Raw genomic sequence first — 22207 nt, 5'->3', positions numbered from 1 at the left:
CTTGTGTCAGTAGGAGCCGGGATCTTGACTGTCTTCACTGGTTTCTTCCTTTATGGGGGGCATTTACAAGCCAAATGGCATTCCACATTTATGTCCTTGATAAGTATGAATTCTTTGAACATCAGGAAGCGGACTGCAGACTTCAACTTGATTCATTTCCTGCACTGTAAATACGGATTTCCTTAATGTGCTCCCCAGCCCGTTGCACTTATCCCCTTTTGAATTTCCTCCTTGATAACATATTTTAATGGAGACCACTGTAACTGTTATGACAAAGCAATGGATTTATTACTGATAGGAGTTAAAGCTCTTGTATTCTTCCATATTATCAGTCACACAAAATGTAATCCTGAAAGGTGCTTTGTATCATTTTTTACAGTTGCAACCAAGATTCAATCTGCTTTACTTTGGCGTTCAGGAAGTCCAAATATAGATATGGTTTTGGCTTTGAGCGCAACGAACAGTGTCAGTGACTGTTAAATGCATGGTTTTCACTACTGTACTCAAAACTGACATTTTACTACTGACTTACAATTCAAGATATGAGAGTATTCTTTGTTTTTTTTTAATGAATCACAATCATTTTCTTCATATGCAACAATAATTAAAAGGCTACATATGTCAAAGATGTGTTAATTACTCACTGTCTTAGCTTTTCAGTAGTTACTCATAAGAGAACTGTGGTTATTCTGAGTCAAGACAACTGGATCCAACATTATTCAGTCCAATAGAAATCTGTAGCCATCCCCAAAGGAAGTGCTTCTGTGGTGGACACCAGATCCAAAAGTGCCCCCACAGTGAATATTTCTAGACTGTGACTAAGCACAACCTTCATATTTCCCAACCTGGATGACAAACATTACGGTAGTCCGAGCTTTTATGACGTTAAAGCCCCCCTGGTCAGGAATTGTCAGACTACATGGTCATCTGTTTCCAAAATAAGTAACCTTGGAAGCACAAAATCTGTTGTTTAAAATTAGCACTGGAACGTGGCAATCTTTGTTGTTTGCTCTCATCTGTGTCCATTTGGCTGCACTGCTATTAGTCTTGTCAGGAGATGGATGATGAATTGGGTATGTGATCTGGTTTCTGGTCTGGAAGTTATTGGGCAATGTCATCTCCTCTCTTCTCCTCCTACGCTCCCACCCCCAACAGATTAGCATTACATTAATAGATGTCGTCTGTTGTGTCCTTCAGAAAAGATCCAGCAAAACAATGCTTTCAGTTCAAAAGTGGACATCGCCCTAGTTTATCAGTCAATACTCTTGAGTGCTGAAAATGCTTTAGCCATTGATTTAGACTGAATCATTACTTTGCTCTTTGACAAGTGTCTGTCAGTGTTTTCTTGCAGTTCAAGTAATAGAACATTGTGCTGATATAATGATTTTACAATCAGAATAATACAATCCCTAAACATGGTCACTTTCCTCTTTGCTCATGTCCTTCCGTATCTTTATTTCTTGTTTGAACAGTATAAAAAATGCTATGAAATAAATTTTGAAATCTGTATTTTTCTTTTTTATACAAATGCATTTTTATTGCCAGCATACCAAAGACTTTACTATTCTGGATTGATAGGTGTCGCTGGTGCAGTGGACTGAAAGTGTTGGTCTGACACTTGTGGGAAGGGATCAGTCTTCCATGCAGCTGCGGACACCTACTGGTCAAATCCTGAACTTCACCATCCTACAGATATTCCCCTTCACCTATGAGAGCAAGAGGATGGGCATCATAGTGCGTGTGAGTATCAAAACATGATTATTTCTGTTGTTTTATCAACCTACTTAGTAGCTGTTGCTGTGGACTTTTGTTTCTGTAAGTGCTTCAATTAGATAATTTTTTTTCCCCTTCTGTCAAAATAGGGCTCTCACTTACAGAGATTATATTGTAATTCTACTTTTGTTGCTATGAGACGAAGTAGGACCTGGCATTAACAAGAAAACAAGAAAAATATTTTTTATTAAAGCAGATAATCTTAAAAAAAAGTCACCTTTTAATGAACTGTGACTAAGTCTCATGACTAACATTATTTTTGTTGGCTTGACTAGAATAAAAAACTCAGGAAGCCTGGATCAAAATTTAACTTCCTTAAGATAATATTTTCAGACGTTTTTGAAAAACCCATGTGATTACCAAAATAAGTTATGGCTTTCTTGGCAAAACAAAATCATGAAATTGTGTTTGCACACTTGGGTTCATGTGAATAAGGACAGGGTTTAATATCCAGTTTGATTTAATATTAGAGATGGTTGCTGTTGTGATGTATTCATATGTTACACTGAATAAAGTGTTTGTATATGTTTTCTAGGATGAATCAACAGGAGAGATCACTTTCTACATGAAGGGTGCTGATGTGGTGATGGCAGGCATTGTCCAATACAACGACTGGCTTGAAGAGGAGGTAGATGCCATCTTTTTCACACATTCGATGCAAACATGTATAAATCCTGTAATTAGAGTAAGTCCCACTCTTCCAGAATTTAGAATCTATCCCTAACCCTTTTCTTTTAGTGCGGAAATATGGCAAGGGAAGGTTTGAGGGTCCTGGTAGTCTCTAAGAAGTCACTGACAGAAGAACAGTACCAAGACTTTGAGGTAAGCGTGCCTTTACATCCACCTACAGCAATATGAATCTGAACAACTTTTTAGATATAACTAATCCTCCTATTATGTTTTGATTGGTTGTAATATTTCATCATCTGAAATTCAGTTTCTATTCCAAATTTTTCTTTCTTCAGTTGTATGTCTGGAACCGTAGCTTGATTTTATTAAATGTGGGGTTTTGTTTTTATTCTGCTGTTTTTGTTTTTTGCTTCAGCACTGATTCTCAGTATTTAGAATAAATAATCTTCTTTTCGACAAACATCAGCTTGATATTTTACCAGTATTTCTCCATATAATTAGAAGTTTTCTAAAAGCCTGTTCTATTAACGTTCTAAAATTTCAATCAGAATGTGTCAGTAAATGTCTAAATAATATATTTTACTTTCTTTAATTGATATTTAGATGGCATTACTAGGTCAAGAAATATTTTATATCAAGACACATCTATTCGCCATTAACTAGTTAATTTTTAGAAGCCATAGTAGTTCATTGTCAGTTTATGTGTCATTATAAAGCATTTATTATTTACTGTAATAGTTTATTCGGATCTGCATTGGCTACAGCAACAATACACCAATAAAAACATTTGTTAAAATAAAAACATAATTAGAAGAATATAGTCACACAAAGTAAAGCACTAATAAGGGCTTTATAACGATTACTATAAAAGTAAAAGTATGCTGATATGGAAGAAGTTATTGTGTCTGTAACCAATATCTTATATTTATTGCACAAGAAAATTCTCTCCAAAATAACACACCGGTGGTTATGGGAATTGCATTTGTTTCCATTCTTTATCTTTATCTTACCTCATCTACTCTTACCATTTTATCTTCACAGTACTTTTACAGGGGCATTTTTGGATTTTCCCATTAACACCCCATATTTTCCTGTACGAAATTCTCCTTTTTCATATTTTTCCTCTCTCTCCCCTTTTCTTGTTTGTCCTTTGCAGACAGTATTTATTTTCTTTCCTGTGTTGTTTTTTCAGGTTGCATATGATATTTTCTTTTCATGTATCATTGCTATCATTGCATATGTGGTTTTATAAACTTTGTCTTACAGCTGTGATAAAAGAGGAATTTCTGTTTTTACTTGGAACAGACAATAAAGTTATCTATCTATCTTTTGCCACTACTTATAGAACAATAAATGGTCAATCTTAGTTATTACTTTGGATGTAGGTTTTCTTCTGATTAATTTCATCCCTAAATCCCTTCTCGTAATAGGAATAATCTAATCTCCATGATGTCTTTTTCAGTTTCCGAACCTATTGTTACTACTATCAGCGTGTGATTTCCACACTCTCTTACTCTTGTTTTGTCACCTGTGTCAGATTTATAGCCACTGCAGTCTTATAACCATGCACTAGAGCAGTATTAATGGTGTCTTATTTTGGGTTTATGCTCAGATTACACTCAAAATCTGTTTTCTGACAAACAAGACAAATGCGGAATGATGCATCTCCAAATGTCAGAGAGTGTTTTTGGGTTACAAGTCTAACCTCTGACCTCTGTTAGCCTTTACACACACCCCTCCCACACACACACCCATGCCCCACTCATTGTTTGAGCAGGGCAGGGTTGTCTCCCCTGCAGTCTTCAGCCCCAGGCCCATTACTGAAGTGCATAATTGTGTGAGCTGAGCTGGTGGGCAGCAGTGACTCACCAACTGAGTCACACACGCAGTTTGGGTTCCTGTATGAGTCACACTCAGATTGTTTTTGCTTTATCTCACTCGCAAATTGTACTGGAACTGGAGTGCTAAAGATGGGTGTTGACCAATTGATCATGCTTGTGTTTCCAGGTTTGTTTGTTTTTTAAATACACTGGTTTTCATGGCTACACACAAGCAAATACCTGGAAGTTCATATTGAAATAGAAGTAATATTTTTCACAGCTGGTGGCCTGTTTAAATTCCTGTTTCCCAATTTAGCAATGATTCTTTCCCATTGATATTAACACTTTTTACCCTCTCCTCTTCCCATTTCTCCCCTGCTTCCCAGGCGCGATACGTCCAGGCTAAGCTCAGTGTCCACGACCGCTCTCTGAAGGTGGCCACAGTGATTGAGAGTTTGGAGATGGAGATGGAGCTGCTGTGTCTGACTGGAGTGGAGGACCAGCTCCAGGCTGACGTCAGGCCCACCCTGGAGATCCTCCGCAATGCTGGGATGAAGGTCTGGCGGACAGTAGCAACAAACTAAAAAAAACAACAAAACATAGAAACCAGACATGTACATATGTTTTTCATCTTACCTTGAAATATACTAGATCTGGCTCCATGACCAAGCCTTTTTAAAAACCTTTAATTTAAAATAGAAATGACAGGACTAATATTGGACAAAACTGAGTGGTCTGTTCAATTAACACTAGTGGTGAAATGTAATTATATTTTAGTGCTAATTCTGGGATGTAGATTAAACCTTTCCACAGTACATAAACTAGTTTACACAAACTCACTCTTAAACATTTACAACAGCAACATAAACAACAATATGGATCCAAAAATATCGTATAAAACAATAAAACACAAGAAGTCGGAACCATTTTACTACACGACTACTTTTACTTTTCATAATTTATGTGCATTTTAGTGATAACACTTACTGTTACTTAAGTAAGGTTTTGAGTGCAGTACTTTACTTATTTACACATTTTCTCCGGTAAAGGCTTTTGATTATGTCTACACCGTTGGTTGGTTGAATATTTTATCACATGTTATGGATATAAGATGGTTATGTGCAGGAAAAAGCCACTGTTAATGGTTTTGTTTGAATCGTAATTTAAAAGAGTAGTTCATTTAAAATATAAGATAACATTCTCTCAGCTACATCTTTCATGAAGGACTCTTACTACAAGTTTTTGAGTAATACTAGTGTAACTAAACTTGTTGAACGTCACCAAAATATTGTAAAGCTCAGCTGAAACCACAGTTTTGCCTAAAATCATCCTCACAGGGCTGCAGACATGGTTATAGATTTAAATGTACTGTTAAGTTGCTGTTAAATTGCATGAGTTCAAGTATCGTTTATTTAAGACATAGTGGGATATGGGCAAATACCAAAGACGTGTATACAGACATCTCAAGACCAAACCAATTCAACCTCCAAGCACCAAATGTGCAATGTTTTGAGCAAGAGTACCTAATGAGTACCTAATTCTTGGAAAAAAATTTATTTAATTTACAGATTATGCACATGTACATTTTGGTTGTTTACAGTTTTCATAATATTTTGCATCAAAGATGAGATGTTATAAATCCAAAACTCCGCCTTTGTGTTTTAGGTTTGGATGCTGACGGGGGACAAACTTGAAACGGCTACATGTACCGCCAAGAACGCCCACCTCATCACCCGCAACCAGGACATCCATATTTTCAGACCCGTAAGTGCTGAACAAGCACCTCTTTTTACTCTTGCGTGCATATAAATTGGATAGCGCTCAATTTTAGTACCAAAAGGTTCATCTCAGTTCAGCGCAGGCTCGACGGTTTCCTGACTCTGTCGACCCACGGGCATCCATTTTCTGCGAGACCACGACCCATTAGCTCGTGGTCGTATCGCCCCACACAACTACGCATGCAGCCCAAGCCAGCATCCACAGCTGAATAAATCACCTCCCACCAGTGAAAGCATCCAAGCCACTGTCAAAGAGAACAAACAGGCCTTCGCTCAAACAGAGAGGAGAAACCAGCTGAACCACTCCCAGAGGGAACATGCAGAGGGCTCACTTCCTAATTTGTTTTGCAGGTTTCAGGCTCTTTCGCTGCTTTGATAGTCCCTCTTTGCCTTCCCCTCTGGAGCCATGCCAAAGCAGAAGGAGAGCCTGCCATAGAGGAAGGTTACAACTTGCGTACAACTGCAGTTACTGGAAGTGAATAACAATGGTTGGCAAAGCTTTAAAACCTCTATCTCATGGGACGGGGGGAGTGCTGACTGGGCCCGTAACACATACATCTGGATTAGTTTCCTTGTCGCAACCAATGGAATGATCTGAATTGACGTATGAATAGTCAGCGGTTGAAGGATATTCATACCAGAGCATAACTCCTGTTGACAGATTAACACCAGTGCTGCATTTTTAGAGAATTTATAAGTCTATATTTGAAACTGACACAATTGTTGCAAACCTCAGATGATTTTATTTTACAGTATGTTGTTCTACACGGCAGTTTGGCATCCTGTTTGAGATTTCAGTGGAGTTACTGTTGACATGACATGACATAAATATTTAGTTGTTCAATTAAGGATTCATTTCCTAGTTGTAGAGTTAATCCAACTGTTTAAAGTGATTGTAGTGCAAAAAAATCTTCTGTTTAAATGAGTGATTAGAAGTTTTTCTTGATGTAGAAGTAGCAACTATAGTTGTATATAGAATTTTAGAAGTAATTCTCTTTGCAGTTACTGTTTCCCAGATTTAAAAAAAAAAGAGCTGAGTTTTTCTGTTTTGAGAAAAGTTAGTGATATAATTGATTTGTACTTTGCTCCACAAATGATTGACTATTTTATGATTTCCTACTCCTTTCCTGCCTACATGTATTCAACAGTCTTGACAATCCCATGTCTCAGCTCTGCATTATTATTATTATTATTATTATTATTTTTTTTTTTTTTTAATCATATTTGAGTTTTTGGCAGGTTTTCAGCATTCCCCATCACCACATAGTCAAACAACTGTTTTGAGTTGCCAGTTTGGTACACTTTAGTACAACAAGACCTGGCAGATCATTGATAATACTTTTGTGTGTTTTTTGCGTGCTTGCTTATGCTTACATTTATAAATTGTGGTCACTTCTGCCATAGGTGACAACACGAGGGGAAGCCCACCTGGAGCTCAACGCTTTCAGAAGAAAACACGACTGTGCGCTGGTGATATCGGGAGACTCGCTTGAGGTAAACCTTTTGTATATCTCTAACCCTCTTCCACGCATATGTCTGTACTCATGAAACTGATATTTTTCCTGTGTGATGCACGATAATATCACTGCAACTGAAGCATCTCTGGAAGTGGTATCTGTGGTTAGAGTTACTTTCTAAAACATAGTTGAAGTTAAACTGTAAATGGTGGTCTCCTTCGTTCCGGTGGTTTTCTCACAGGTCTGCCTGAAATACTATGAGTATGAGTTCATGGAGCTTGCATGTCAGTGTCCCGCTGTGGTTTGCTGCCGATGTGCCCCCACTCAGAAGGCTCAGATAGTCAGACTACTGCAAGAGCGCACGGGCAAACTCACCTGTGCTGTAGGTGAGTGGTTCAGCGTCTTACACCAGTTCAGCTGTTTTTTAATATTCTCCAACACATTTTTCCTCTTGATTTTTAAATGCAGGAATTCACATCTAAATTCTTATTAACAGGTGCATATAGGGTAATTTTAATGTCAGTGCCTGTGACCAATGTCCTGATGAAGATCTAGAGTTGGTCCCCGAGTGTTTTCAATGGCAGCTCACTGCTCCCAATGTATGTTAAGTGCTAATGCTAATTGCTGATGCTAGGTACTGTATTTATGTATTAGGATGATAGATAGATAGATAGATAGATAGATAGATAGATAGATAGATAGATAGATAGATAGATAGATAGATAGATAGATAGATAGATAGATAGATAGATAGATAGATAGATAGATAGATAGGCTTTATTACAAACTCATGGTCCACATTAAAAAGCAAACAAGGATGAGTCAAATATAGAGACCAAATTTACCTGATGGAGATGACAATGCAAGTTAACCTATAAAAAAAAGCATGTCTCACCCTGAAATCACAATAACAACTAGAAGCACTCGGAGAGTGCAGACCTCCGCCAAGGCTGATCAGTGGGCCCCCCCGTGGGCCCCCCCACCCCCGATCACCACCAAAATTTAATCATTTCTTCCTTATCCCATTTCCAACAAACCCTGAAAATTTCATCAAAATCTGTCCATAACTTTTTGAGTTATGTTGCACACTAACGGACAGACAAACAAACAGACAGACAGACAGACAAACAAACCCTGGCAAAAACATAACCTCCTTGGCGGAGGTAACTAAGGTATCATAATATATATATATATATATATATATATATATATATATATATATATATATATATATATATATATATATATATATATATATATATATAATTATTATTGTTATTTTTTAAATTATTATTTTTATTAGTCCAAACTGATGATGACAGGACAGAACAAGATACAGAGCATATACTGGTGAACATGTATGCAAAACACATGAATAGTGATAATAAAAATATTGTACACATTGCAAACAAAAAAAGCACTCGAAGAGCGTACACCTCTGCCAAGACAGATCTGCCCCCCCACCCCGATCACCACCAAACTTTAATCATTTCTTCCTTGTGCCAGTATCAACATTTCCTGAAAATTTCATGAAAATCCGTCCATAACTTTTTGAGTTATCTTGCTAACAAACAAACAAACATGCACACACACAAAGCAAAGTGATCACAATACCTCCTGTTGGAGGTAACAAATGGTAACGTTAATATACATGTGCATGTGTGCACATTAAAATATAGAAATAATAATCACAATAACAAAAAACAAGGAAAAGACAGGGGAAAATGGGGTAAGAAGAAAGTAGAAATATTAAAGTAGAAATTAGTGTTATTAATGAAATAAATGATAGAACAAAAAAAAAATTCAAAACTAATTCCAAATATCAAACAAAGACCAAAAAACTTCCCTGACAACGTGAAAACAATTTAAAACAATAAAAAAAGATAAGATAAAAATTTGAGTTATGACGCCCCACCCTAACATCACTTTTCAGTTATCTGCAGATTGCCAAGCTGATGTTTCTTTGGATCCTGTTTTGATTTGTTAATCAGGCCAAAATGAGGGAGTGTCTTGGCAAATCCAGGCACACAATAATCTCACTAAGTGTCTTTATTGGTGAGTCACTGATGTGAATACTGACACCTCCATGGCTTTTGTTTTCTCTTAGGGGATGGAGGAAACGATGTCAGCATGATCCAGGAAGCCGACTGTGGCGTGGGAGTGGAGGGAAAAGTAAGACTCTCTCCATCTCATCGCCTCACATTGACGTGCTGCTCTCACAGATTTTTACTTTGTGTTTCCTGTCAAGATCTCTCTCAGAGAAGTAGAGGGACAGTCGCACAGATGATTCCTCTTTCCTTCTATGTGTGTGTGAAGAGGGAAAAAAAGGACAGGATGCTTTTGTGTCTGTGTCGAAGTCTGTCATCAGTCTGCCTCTTGTTCTCATGAATTTTACATTTAAGTTCTCCATGTCTCTAACACAATACATTGAATACTGCATGCATACACTAGAATATACAATGAAATATAACTAATGCATGCAGAACAATGCATGTATTTGCATATTAACTACATGTCTTAACTGCATTGTGAAACCTGGACTTATAACAGTTTTTGTATTTTTACATTTTAATGAGTCTTTAAACCAGATACCTGAGGGATTATTGATTTTAACTAATGCTATGTTAGCAGTTGGTTGTAATTAAAGAGGTTAAATGTAGAACAACAGAGGGAAGTCACATACCAGGAAATAATGACTATTACCAAACCCACCAACGAATCAACACTATGTATCCATGGACTGTATCGCTCACTGAAAAAGTATAAAGCGCATTGTTTACCAACATCTGTATTATGGTATCACCAAGTTTTCTTCTTTATACAAAAATAGCTGATGAAGTTGTCTTATAGTCTTCATGTGCTATGTCAGCTGATAGTTTACATTATAGCTCTATTATCTTAACTCTGTTGTTAAAGGGAAATCCGACACAGTTAAACCACAGATCACCTCTCTTTTCTGTATGGTTTGTGTTGTCAATGGCTGCACTAAAGATCTGTTTGGAATCAATGAACCACTAGTCGCTTTTCCATTGGGCATATGCACAAAACTTTACAGATATTTACTAAATGTCGAAAAAACAGAAGTGCATAATGTCAGTTTTTCCATTAAATCACAAATGTGGTGATTTGTTTATTTATTATTGTGAGATGACACGAGGTCATTCCATAAGCTTGGCAATGAATGTAAATATTGTGTTGATTTACAGATATATTCATTATTATTATTATATATTACCCCTCTATCCTGTGCTAAATTTAAAAAATGATTGGGTTTCCTGGTGTGTCCACACATACCACGCCATGTTTCTTTTAAAACTCTTCTTCTTTGCTTGTTGTAACATCTGTCAACATCCGGTCTTTTATATTCACGTGATTCTAGTTGCGGAAAAAGGTCTTTCCATTGCAGTTTTGTATGATACACTGTACCAATTGCGCTGCGCCCAAAAAACCACCTCTTGCCAGTGCAAAAACTTCGAAAAACAAGAGTTTTGGCAAAATTGTTGTTTTTCCATTAGATACATTTTTACTCGCAAGTTATGTTCACGCAATTTGAGGGTCAATGGAAAAGCGACTACTCACAGTTTAATCTCAACCATAGATCAACAAATGGCCAACTTAACAAAGATAATAAGATCACATAATAACTTCAAAACTTCTTTCCTGACTGTGGGAGACTGGCAGAGTGACTGGTCACATAGATCTGTGTAAAATTGTGTGATGTCTACAATCCAATACATTGGTGTATGTGGCGTAACTGCAAAGGTTTTTATTCTAAACACTCTAATGAAAATTTTAGGTAATTTTTTTTTTAAACATTTTAAAGTAGAAATACTGCATATAGCCTGTTTAAGTCTGATTGTTGAAAGTCCAAATAAGGGAGCTACTGTGTATTTCTTTCACAACACTCTGTTTATAATAAGTACTCTCCAGGTTGGCAGAAATCTCTTGTAGCTTGCCCTCACTAACCTTTGTGCTGTGTGTTCCTCAGGAGGGAAAGCAGGCGTCGTTGGCTGCCGACTTCTCTGTGACTCAGTTCAAACATTTAGGTCGTCTCCTCATGGTCCACGGTCGGAACAGCTACAAGAGGTCTGCAGCCCTCAGCCAGTTTGTCATCCACAGAAGTCTGTGCATCAGCACCATGCAGGTAGAGCACACTTCTGATATTATACCATCTGTGTTTATAAGGTGCATTTAAACTTTATTTGTGATTTCTGATTTTTGGTATAGAGGATGTGTTGTCATATGTTTTACACAGTTATACTTTATCCTCAACTCCTACAAGATATATGTGATGAATAAATGATTAGGGGTGACAGGGAGAGGCCTCATGGCTGGTCATGAAAGGGTGGGGCCATGGTGACTCAGAAGTCTGGGCCCCTGGTGCCCTTCTGAGCCTCCCCCGCGCTCGACACAGTCCCCAATCCAGTTCCCATGTCCCAGGCCAACATCAGCCCCCGCACATGGAGGGAAACCCATGACTCACTGCATCATGGACTTTGGGGTTTTAGGGAGGCCCTCCTCCACATGTCTCACATTAACACCAGCCACAGCCACTGCTTTGACCTGTCTGGTTTGGGGCAACCAGGAGGGCAGGCTGACCAGTCCATCACCCAGTATTTGCGTTATTCATAGTGTGAATTACGTACTAGCGCTGACACACTAGTCAGTGAATTTTAACTGTCTGTAACAGTCATGCTGCTTCAGAGTGAGAGTTGTGGCATAGAATTCCATGTGTGGGAGTTACACATGTGTTTTGTGTATTGGCCACTAAACTGATAGTATGTCTTTAATTAAAAACAGTAAAGAATGGATGTGATAAAGGTGATGCGCTTGATTTCTTTGATTATCTTCTGTAATGTTGCCTTTATACTCATATGAAACCATTCTTATTTTCTTCTTCTAGGCGGTTTTCTCCTCTGTTTTCTTCTTTGCTTCAGTCCCACTCTACCAAGGATTCCTGATTATCGGGTGAGACACAAACTCTGAATTGCGATGACTTATCAAGAGAGCATTTGGCTGCCTTGTTTCTTTGGCATTTCCTCTGTGTTAAATCTTGCTGAAATGTAAGAGGGGGAAAATATGAAAGTATTGAGAAATAGACTAATCCATTTTACTGTGGAGTTAAACAATGAGATGTTTCTTGCCTGTGTGCCATTTTCATGTGTAGTATGTTCACCACTGTGGAGCCAGCTAAACTGACACTGATGTTGTCTGTTTCAGCTACTCTACCATCTACACCATGTTCCCTGTCTTCTCCCTGGTGTTGGACAAAGATGTTAAGTCAGAGGTTGCCATGTTATATCCAGAGTTATACAAAGATCTTCTGAAGGTACATATTTATCAAATCTCTATGCTACACTTAACACTTAAACACATCAATTACAAATATGTTCTCTGCTCACAGGGTCGGCCACTTTCATTCAAGACATTTCTAATATGGGTTCTAATAAGTATCTACCAAGGTAAGGAAGAAATCATATAAACCTGCTGCTATGAGCAATACATACCCATAAAAAAGATGTAGAGTACTGTTTAAAGGCGCTTTACTGTATATACACAGACCCAGTCATGCGAAGGCTATTTCACACTGTGTGATTTTTATAATTATATATAAATGCAAAAGACATCAGGTCAGACTCAGACCAGCTGAAAATCTAATGTTTTATCTGTCCATTATCACAAATCACTCTCTTTCAAGCACAGCTTAGTCTTTGAGATGCATTACTCCTTGTCAGCCCACGCGCTTTCTTCTTAGTTTATTTATGTTGATGCCGTTTGTCAAAGATGAAACCTGAGGTAACTTTCCGACACGGGCCATTTACTGTGAAAAGGCATCTGCAGGGGCATCTTGAGCTACGCCCTGAAACCTTTTATCTATTTCTGTCTAAACATGAATGGACTGTTTAATTGTTGATCTGAAATACTTCTAGTTTCCACACATCTGCCCTTTTTGTTGCTATTGCTTTTATTCCTGTTTGTTTTCCACTGTGAATTTGTATAGTGAAGATGTTGGCTCAAAAATATACAGGGATATAACAGGAGAGAAATGATGTGTCTGCTAAAGTGAGGAGGATGATTTTTGTGCGTGAATCATTTCTTTGTAAACCTAAATGCCAGATCGCCTCATGTAGGGCTGGGAAATATGTCAAGTACATTTTTCAATTCGGTTTTATTTAGATTGTCTAATATGATAAATGACAGATTTGCCTCAAATGACTTTTCAGTCTGTACAGTCTGTATTTAATTCAGGATAATAGATTAATACAGGTTTTTGTTTTTTGAACAATGCCTGAATTGCTAAATCAAGATTAGAGCTTCCTCTGCAGTTAAACACCAGCACCAGCAGTTGTCTGTAATTACAATAGTAACATACACAGTCACCTGGAGACGCCAACATGTAGGTGCTTTATCAGTTAACAGTGAATTTGAATAATGGTCATAGAACACAATGGAATAATAGCAAAAAAAGTAGCCGTGTTACAAGACTCAAGATTCTCTTGTTGATGTAGGGAAATTTGCCTCGTTTTTCTACCAGTGGCACAAATCCAATTGAAAGACATTGGACACGGAGAGAAAAATGACAAAAACCATGGAATGCATAGTTAAACAAAAAACACTGAAATTAAGTAATTAAAAACATACAGAGTTGTGTTAAACTGCTGTGATTAAAAATCTATATGCATACACTATATACATACTCATACTCATATGAATACGCACATATATATGAATCTACATATTCTACAAGCCTATAGAAATATAGATACAGCCTGATGTCATGCCAAAAAATCATAACCTCCATGATGTGGGAATGGTTTGGTTTTGTGCAGAACAGTGTTAGAGTGCTTTATAAAGTTTGTAAAAAGTCATTTAGAGCTATATTGATAGAAAAATTCTGAGTCTTACACCGTATTTTTCCAACATATATGTACAAAAAACAAAAACAAGCACAAAAATCCTATAACTGCACCTGAAACCAAAGCATGAACTCACTCGGAGCAATTAAGCAAAAAAGTTTTTATTATTGATTTGTGAATCATCCAATCATTCGTGAATACCAAAAAAGTCAGATTTGTATTTTTCTCTGTATCATCCAGGTCCAGCCTTAATCAAATAACTGAGTTCCTTTTAAATTATTTTTTTAGGGTAGTTCTCAGTCTCAGGTTGTGGTCTCCTTCATTTATAGGAAGCATCATCATGTACGGAGCGCTGCTGCTCTTCGACTCGGAATTTGTGCACATCGTGGCCATTTCCTTCACCTCTCTGATCCTGACCGAGCTGCTGATGGTGGCCCTGACCATTCAGACGTGGCATTGGCTCATAATAGTTGCTGAGCTGCTGAGCTTGGCCTGCTACATCGCCTCGCTCGTCTTCCTGCATGAGTTCATAGGTGAGCGAGCCCAAACACATGCACGCAAAACACATATTGCAACTGCATTAAGCTGACTCTGAGTCTGCTGCATTGTGTTTCATAAAGACAAGAAAACAGATGCATTCCTCGTTCGTTTCACTGTAGCTTGATTGATGTTGTTGTGCTTTGGACGACCTTGAAATAGTACGTCATCATTCCACAATAAGGGAGACCTGCTCATTCATATAATGCCTCTGGTGTACAATAAGCTGGGGTGTGCTGGATATTAGGAAGGTTAAAGGTCAGCACAGTGACAAATTGTCCTGTTGTAGACGTGGCTCAGGAATACCCTAGCATCAAAGAGGAAATGCCAACTGTCATGTCACTTTCCTGTTACCACTGGCTGCCAGGGATGTTATGTTTATAGCGCAAATAGGGTATTTGGTAGAAAGAACTGCCCAAAGAAATACTGTTCTCCAAGGAGTTAAATAAGAACACATTCACCATTATTCTGAAACATAAACAACATGAAGAGCATTGTTGGGGTTTGTGTTACCCTCATTACTGCCTACGTGTTACCAGGCTATTGAAGGTTTATTTACTTGTACTGTCTAAAAAATAGATTTAGCTGTGCCATATTTAGACATGTGACATACAGAGCGCTCTAACCGGAGCTTTCCAAGTCTTTATTTTCAGCTTTATGTGGGGCGTGGAGTTCCATTTTCAGCCTACGATCTTGACCACCGGCGATCATGACTGGCATGTGGTCAAGTGTAGTCTTTTTTTTGACACTGTTCCTCCCTCTTGATGTCAGACTGGAATAGACTTAAAGGGCTGTTATGCTGATGCTTGGACAACACGTTTTATTGGTCTGTTTCCAGATACCACTTAGGGTCATTATAGGTAACTAAAATTAAAACATAAACAAAAGTTAGTAGAGAATTTGTTTTTTTTTATTTTGTTAACCCTTAAAAAGCTACAGCTATTTTTGTGGTGACTTCCCTCTACATGTAACCTTTCCCAGGTGATTTATTACCATTTATTGTAATATTGTCCTTTGCATTTGCATTTTTCAGTGAAAATCAGGTTGTTTTCCCATATTCAACTCCCTAAGCGTGTTGATGGTCATAAAAGCTCAGAGGAAATACAAATGTTATTACATTAAAAACAGAGAGAACTGAAGAAAAAGTGACTTTTTCAGCAAAGTATTTATAAGATTATGGTGTGTCCCTGTTTTCTATGGAGCCTCTGAACTAGGTCATATCTGATGAAACGGCATTTTCCCTGAATTATTTACATGTATTGATAGGATTAGTGGTTCAAAAGTTATTAAACATTTTAAATCAATAGATGCTTTTGGTTGCTGGTGACTGTTTTATAATTAAGGGTTAACTGAAGCAAATATTAAAATGTTTTTTTTTTTTTTTTAAACAATGCAACAGGAACTAAAACAAAATGAAATTTCAGATAAAATGTACTTTTCTTTTTCTTTATTACCCATGTTTTATGCAATGTGTGTTTGAGTTACATGTTTTAAATTTTATGAGGGTATTTTAAATTATGTTTTTTATTGATATTAGTGTTCTTTTATTGTTTCTTATACACGATTATAAATGCTCATAATAAATCAACATAATTATAACTTTAATGTTAAATATTTATTTTTAGAATGACAACAGATGAACAGTAGGTTTTCATATTTCATATGATTCATATTTATTGATGTAGCATTGTCACTGTATCAACATCTGTACAATGTGTGGTCAGTAACTTATATTAAACAAAGAAAGCTACAATTCAATGATCTATTTCAACAGTATTTATTTTTAGTGTATGTCCGGCCTCTGGAGGGTTAATGAACTTAGATCATTGCAGGGGTTTGTGTCGGTATCCCACAGCCTCACCCTGTCCTTTTGTTTCTTCCAGATGTGTATTTCATCACCACGGTCTCGTTCCTGTGGAAGGTGACGGTCATCACGTTGGTGAGCTGTCTCCCACTTTACATCCTCAAGTACCTGCGGAGACGCTTCTCCCCGCCCAGCTACTCCAAGCTGACCTCGTAGACGGCAGCAGGAATCCTCCACTTTGTTTACAGAAACATGTTCCTGTTTTCACCCAGCACAGCCTGCAGTTAGACCAGAGAATCACACCTGGATTCATCCCCTTTAATTTGTCCTGAAAGGTTTTGCTTGGAAATGTGACAGAAACATGTCGGGTACGGGTCGTTTTACTGAGAGGAGTGTGTGTTTGTGCACTGTGTGTGTTTAATGCAAAGACTAACTGAAGACAATGTCACGTCCACACACAGCAAAAAATGACCTGGTTTTATTTATTGTCAGCACTGGGAAAAAAAAACAACCAAGTAGTGTAATAACTTGACTAACACTTGATTAAAAAATGATGCAGTATTTAAAAAAAAAAAAAAAAAAAAAAATTCTGAAGTGAACACAAGAAAATAACTGGAAGGAATACATCTGACTCATTTTTAGTTAAGTGTTGCTAACTTTTCTCTCATTTCCACTCGCAGCTATTTTTATTGTTAAATACTGACATTCTCACTCAGGACTTGATTCACACTTTCCCCGAACAGTTACTTCTAAACGCATTTTGAGAATTATAAAGTTTAAAAAAAGTTTACTGGCCAGACTTTGCATAAAACACATGTCTACAAGTTTGTATATTTGTTTATGCGTCACAGTGATGCTACAGCCCAACACGGAGGAGGTGGTGTGGTTGTTTATTTTAGCATGACCTGTGGTGTCTGATGTTAAATCTGTCGTCGTGTCTTTGTAAAGGACCCTGAATGGTTAAGTTGTTAGTGTTTGTGGAGCGCGGTCAAAACAGCCACAGAGGAGTGTTGGTTATTTGCATCCGGGTCTGGAGCCGGGGTTCCCGACGGGCTCCGCGTCCACTGGGGAATGTGCAGCCCTTCATGTGGCTGCTCCACAGGCCAGCGCTGGCCATGCTTTAGCATTGCATGATGACTCACTGTAACAGTGACCTAAAGCCATAACTGAAAATACCCCAGTGACCGGCCTCCAGCTGTCCCCCACCCCCCACCCCACCCACCTTTCACTTCTCACTCTTACTAACCTCTACATTTAGCTGCGAAAGAAAAAAGGGAACAAATCACTACTCCGCAGATACAGTGTGAATAGTGTTAATAAGTATTACTGCACATTGAGAAAAAAAACTGGTACTGATACTGTTTGTTCACTTCTCGTATTTCATTTCAGTAGTGGTGTGGTGATGAAGATACTGTAAATAACTTGCGATTAACAAAAACCCATTATCACTTACCACAGAATGATTTCAACTCGGAACAATGGGCACTTTGATCATGTGACCCAAGTGTCAAACTGAGCGTCCAGGGTGCCATAAGTAATGCTCCTCATTTGTCTGATATGTTAAGCTAAAAACTTCAATCCTCACTGAATTTAACCTGTTTGCACATTATTATGTTTTGTACAATTGATTATTATATTTTTTATGTTCTAATATAATTACAAAACATAAACGATGAAAAAAAAAAAAAAAAACTAAAGGATTTGGTTGTGTGTAAAAGACCTGTTTTTATTTATTTATTAACTTTTTAATTTAATGCTATTGATTGCACTCAAATGAGCAGAAAAAAAGGGAGAATTGTGTTCATATCAATATTGTGATGATTAATAAATCTCATGGTGTTTTCTTTTATTGGTGTAATTAATTATTTTGTATGATTTTAAAGTTTAAAAAAATGAAGTTGTGTGCATATTATGATGAAAAACCACAGTGATTTCCACTTCATCTGTAAATCTTCAGGTACTTAAGTTGAGTTGGAGCTGAGCATGTATAGTTTGTATGTAAAAATAATTATGGTTTTTCTGGTTGTGTTCCAGTACAGTGAGTGATGAGGTGTGACTTAAACAGGACATACAAACAGGAGGAGGAACCAGGATGTTTGGCACTCTCTCACCAGAGGAGGGAGTCCCTGAAGCCTGAAGCCACTGTTATTACTCCTACGCTCATCTAGTAACTCCCAGAATACACACATCCCAAACTTAGACTGAAGAATAATGGCAGACTAAACAGAAAATAGTATGATTTTTGTTCAAAATCTATGAGCCTTTACACTAAAAGTCTGAATGGAAAACATTTCTTCATTTATTTTTCATGTCCACACTGAGTCTATGTTTTAAGAGGGATTTTGTTAATTACCCATGTGAAGTTACAAGTTATAAAAGCGTTGAAGCTTACACAAAGTTACAGCCCAGAGATGGTTTTAGTTGGATGAAATTCTCTATAAAAACCTCCCTTTTTTATTTTTTCTTAACATGCAGGCAAGCACCTCAGCACTGCATGTTCAAATTAAAACTCCAGCGTATGTCCAACTTTTTTTTTTTTCTTCTTGTTCCACTGCCCAAATGCGCAAGTTATACCATTAAAAGAAACCATTTAACTTAATCAGTCCCATGAAAACTGAAATTCCACTCCAGAATCAACAGAGCTGCCTGCTAACCTTAACATTCACGGTCTTTCCTGTTTTCTCAAAGCCAGCTGGGTCACTGCCAAATCCACAATCCAATCAGAGTCAAAGCAAATTCTGAAATTTACTTTGCATTTTACTAGGTTTGGATTTTCTGCCTTTAAAAGAGGTAGCTTACGTAACAAATCCATGGTAATTATCACAAGGTCGATGCATTTTTATCTTTGGCGCTTCAAGACAAGACTTTGTTTCCAGCTTGGAAATATCTTACACACTGCTCCCAATGGAACTGAAAACTACCATGAATGTGCTACAGAATACACCACAGGCTCCTGACTGTGAGTGGTTGAGACGAGCGATAGCATGGAACCATGTGGGATCCACAGCCGACCCTCAGGCCAAGGAGACCACATCAACAAGGTCGTGGGGCCTTTGCCAATTTCCTGAACTACCCTGAACTGCTGCTGCTGCTGCTGCTGCACAGTTCAGGGTCTGGGGTCAGCCCTGCTTTTAGGTCACACCCAACTAGATAAAGGTCAAATGAACTCAGTGGCAGTGACTCTGATTTGCATATGCCACACGATGCTCCTCTGCTTCGATGCAGTGGCCTGTTTTGAAATAACAGAAACCTCAAAACACATGATGAATGATTTGGACTGACACCAGATAATGAGCAAGCGAGTGCAGATGAATTGTTTACTATACTTTGTTATTGCTCTGGGTAAACACTGGATTTCGGCTATGACAGGCCCCTCACAGAAATATGGCAAAGCATGAACACACACACCCTCCTCTGGCGCTATTTATAGCTCTGTGGGTTTGGAATGCTTTGATTTGTCTTAGCACCCACAACTGTTAAAGAAGAGCTGTGAATGTGTTTCCCTGCCTCTCCCTGTGATCTCTAATGACACTGGTTAACGCCTCCCCAAAACAAGCCAACGAAACCACTCGAATCACTTAAAGACTGCGTGGATTAAATACATTTTTCCTTGCAGCAACAGAAACTGGTGTAACAAGAGATGAATTGTTATTGTTTGTACTGGGATGCAGCCGGTTGTTGAATTTGTTCTTTAGTTGTGATGATAGGATTAGGCTTTTCTTGAAGATTAAATGCTCAATAAATTTGTTCCGTTTCGCTTTGTCTAGCAAATACTGATTTATTTGCATGCGGTCTCTGCTGTTAATAAATACAGAGACATGTCAAAGTTATGGAAAAACTGTAGGATGGAATCGGAAACCTGGACCAGACAGAAAGTAGTGTCGGCAAGGGGGGGGTGGTGGTATTGTTTCATGGGATTTCATAATGCTGTACTAGCTCAAGGAAAAATCCATGAGCTAGTCCACCACTTTCCACTGGACTTAAGACACTTGAATTCTTTCTACAAACATTTGAGTATTGATCAGAATCCTATTACATAATGAGCAGGTTTCATCCAGAGTGGATGTATGTAGTTTCCATGTTGATGGAACGTATTAGTTCACACAGTTCGGAAAAAGGGGGCAATGTTTTCCATGGATCTTAAGTTGTGGCAGGAAGGAAACAAGATTCCTTATTGCACAATGATATGCCAGCACTGCCCAAACTAAAACTCTGTCAGTGGTGGTTTCAGCAGCTACAGGGCTGCTTGTGTAACATCTACTGATATGGAACATGGGCCAGTTTGATTAGGCTGCAACGTCATTTAGAAGTAATCAACAAATTCCTGAATAGTTTGAGGAAAAAAGCAACTACCCTACTTTGAGTATTTATGTATCACTCCTTGGATTAACCCTTTCATGCATAGTGGTCACTACAGTGGACAGCTTTTCTCCAGCTGCTCTCTTATATATTCATGTATTTTGTTGTTTTAGTTCCATATCAGCCAAAACAGTGGACACTTATGCATCATCCTAAACACTGAAATTCATACCATTACTGTAAATTTGCTGTTCTAGATAAACTTGATCTGCAGTAACATGTTTGAGTGTAAATTAATTCCTTGTTATTGTTATTAAACAGCAATTAAAAGTTTTTTTTATTATTTTGCATAATATCTCCATGAAGTGAGTAATGACTAGTGTTAGAGTATGTTAAAATATGAGAAAACAGCAGATTAGCAGCATTAAAAATGTTTTTATTTCATAGTTTTCACACATTATATCAGTAAATACATGTTTCTTTGCTTCCAAAATTAAACGCATGGTGTCCAGCTGAGTGGACATTTTTGGAACTGCATGAAAAACAGGTTCATAAAAAAAAAAAAAATCAATTGCATTCTTTTTTTCATGTCTAAAGAAGAATAAAAACACTCAAGAAAAAAATCTTGATTAAGGTTCTCATAATTCATGCATGAAAGGGTTAATTATTATAGCTTCATAATGTTAGAACAATCATGAAATGAGTCATAAAAATCATTTAATCTTAAAAAATCAGTTTAGTTATGGTACTATGGTCACCACCTGTTCCCTAAATGCATGCTGGGATACACTCAAGCCCTCTTAAAGGCAGCCAAGAAATCACTTACTGGATGTTTTACTCCAAGTGTTAATAAGTCAATACTTTACTTAGAAAAAGAACTGAAAATAGAAAATAAAATGGAACTGGAATTAAAGAGCAAATCCAAAGACCTAAATGGAGGCCGTGCGTCCCTTTGCCCTCTGAATTTCCTCGGAAAGCTTTCAGTGAGACGCAATACAATGTGCCATTTCCATATCAAAGTTCCACTGCTTGGATTTAAAAGCTCAGTCGCGTATGTTACACTTGGAAAACTCGAAGCAGGCAGTGCTCTAACCCAGACAACTTTACCTCAATGAGCTGTTTTACAGTGATGGAAAATACTGCATGAACTTGGAAAAAGCGAGCTCTTTGGGTGAAAAAAAAAAAAAACGGAAGTGCAAACTCGGCCGTCTGGACACAGGCAGTTTTCCTTTCTTAAGCGTGTGCCCTGCTC

General features: G+C 37.7%; 1 protein-coding gene across 1 annotated transcript in view; it reads left to right on the top strand.

Moving 5' to 3' along the window:
* Positions 1-18505, top strand: part of atp9a (ATPase phospholipid transporting 9A) — a 30878-nt gene extending 12373 nt beyond the window's left edge. The window contains exons 15-28 of the mRNA XM_030139001.1: positions 1579-1740; positions 2309-2401; positions 2512-2595; positions 4610-4780; positions 5889-5987; positions 7406-7495; positions 7700-7844; positions 9566-9630; positions 11447-11602; positions 12362-12426; positions 12679-12787; positions 12863-12920; positions 14645-14848; positions 16736-18505. Of these exons, the coding sequence (XP_029994861.1) occupies positions 1579-1740; positions 2309-2401; positions 2512-2595; positions 4610-4780; positions 5889-5987; positions 7406-7495; positions 7700-7844; positions 9566-9630; positions 11447-11602; positions 12362-12426; positions 12679-12787; positions 12863-12920; positions 14645-14848; positions 16736-16872 (1638 nt within the window). The 3' untranslated portion in view covers positions 16873-18505. The remainder of the gene's footprint in view (positions 1-1578; positions 1741-2308; positions 2402-2511; positions 2596-4609; positions 4781-5888; positions 5988-7405; positions 7496-7699; positions 7845-9565; positions 9631-11446; positions 11603-12361; positions 12427-12678; positions 12788-12862; positions 12921-14644; positions 14849-16735) is intronic.
* Positions 18506-22207: the final 3702 nt, after the last annotated feature.

This window comes from Sphaeramia orbicularis, chromosome 7 (genome assembly GCF_902148855.1).
Source record: "Sphaeramia orbicularis chromosome 7, fSphaOr1.1, whole genome shotgun sequence".
NCBI lineage: Eukaryota > Metazoa > Chordata > Actinopteri > Kurtiformes > Apogonidae > Sphaeramia > Sphaeramia orbicularis.
This window is presented reverse-complemented; position numbering and strand designations above follow the sequence as displayed.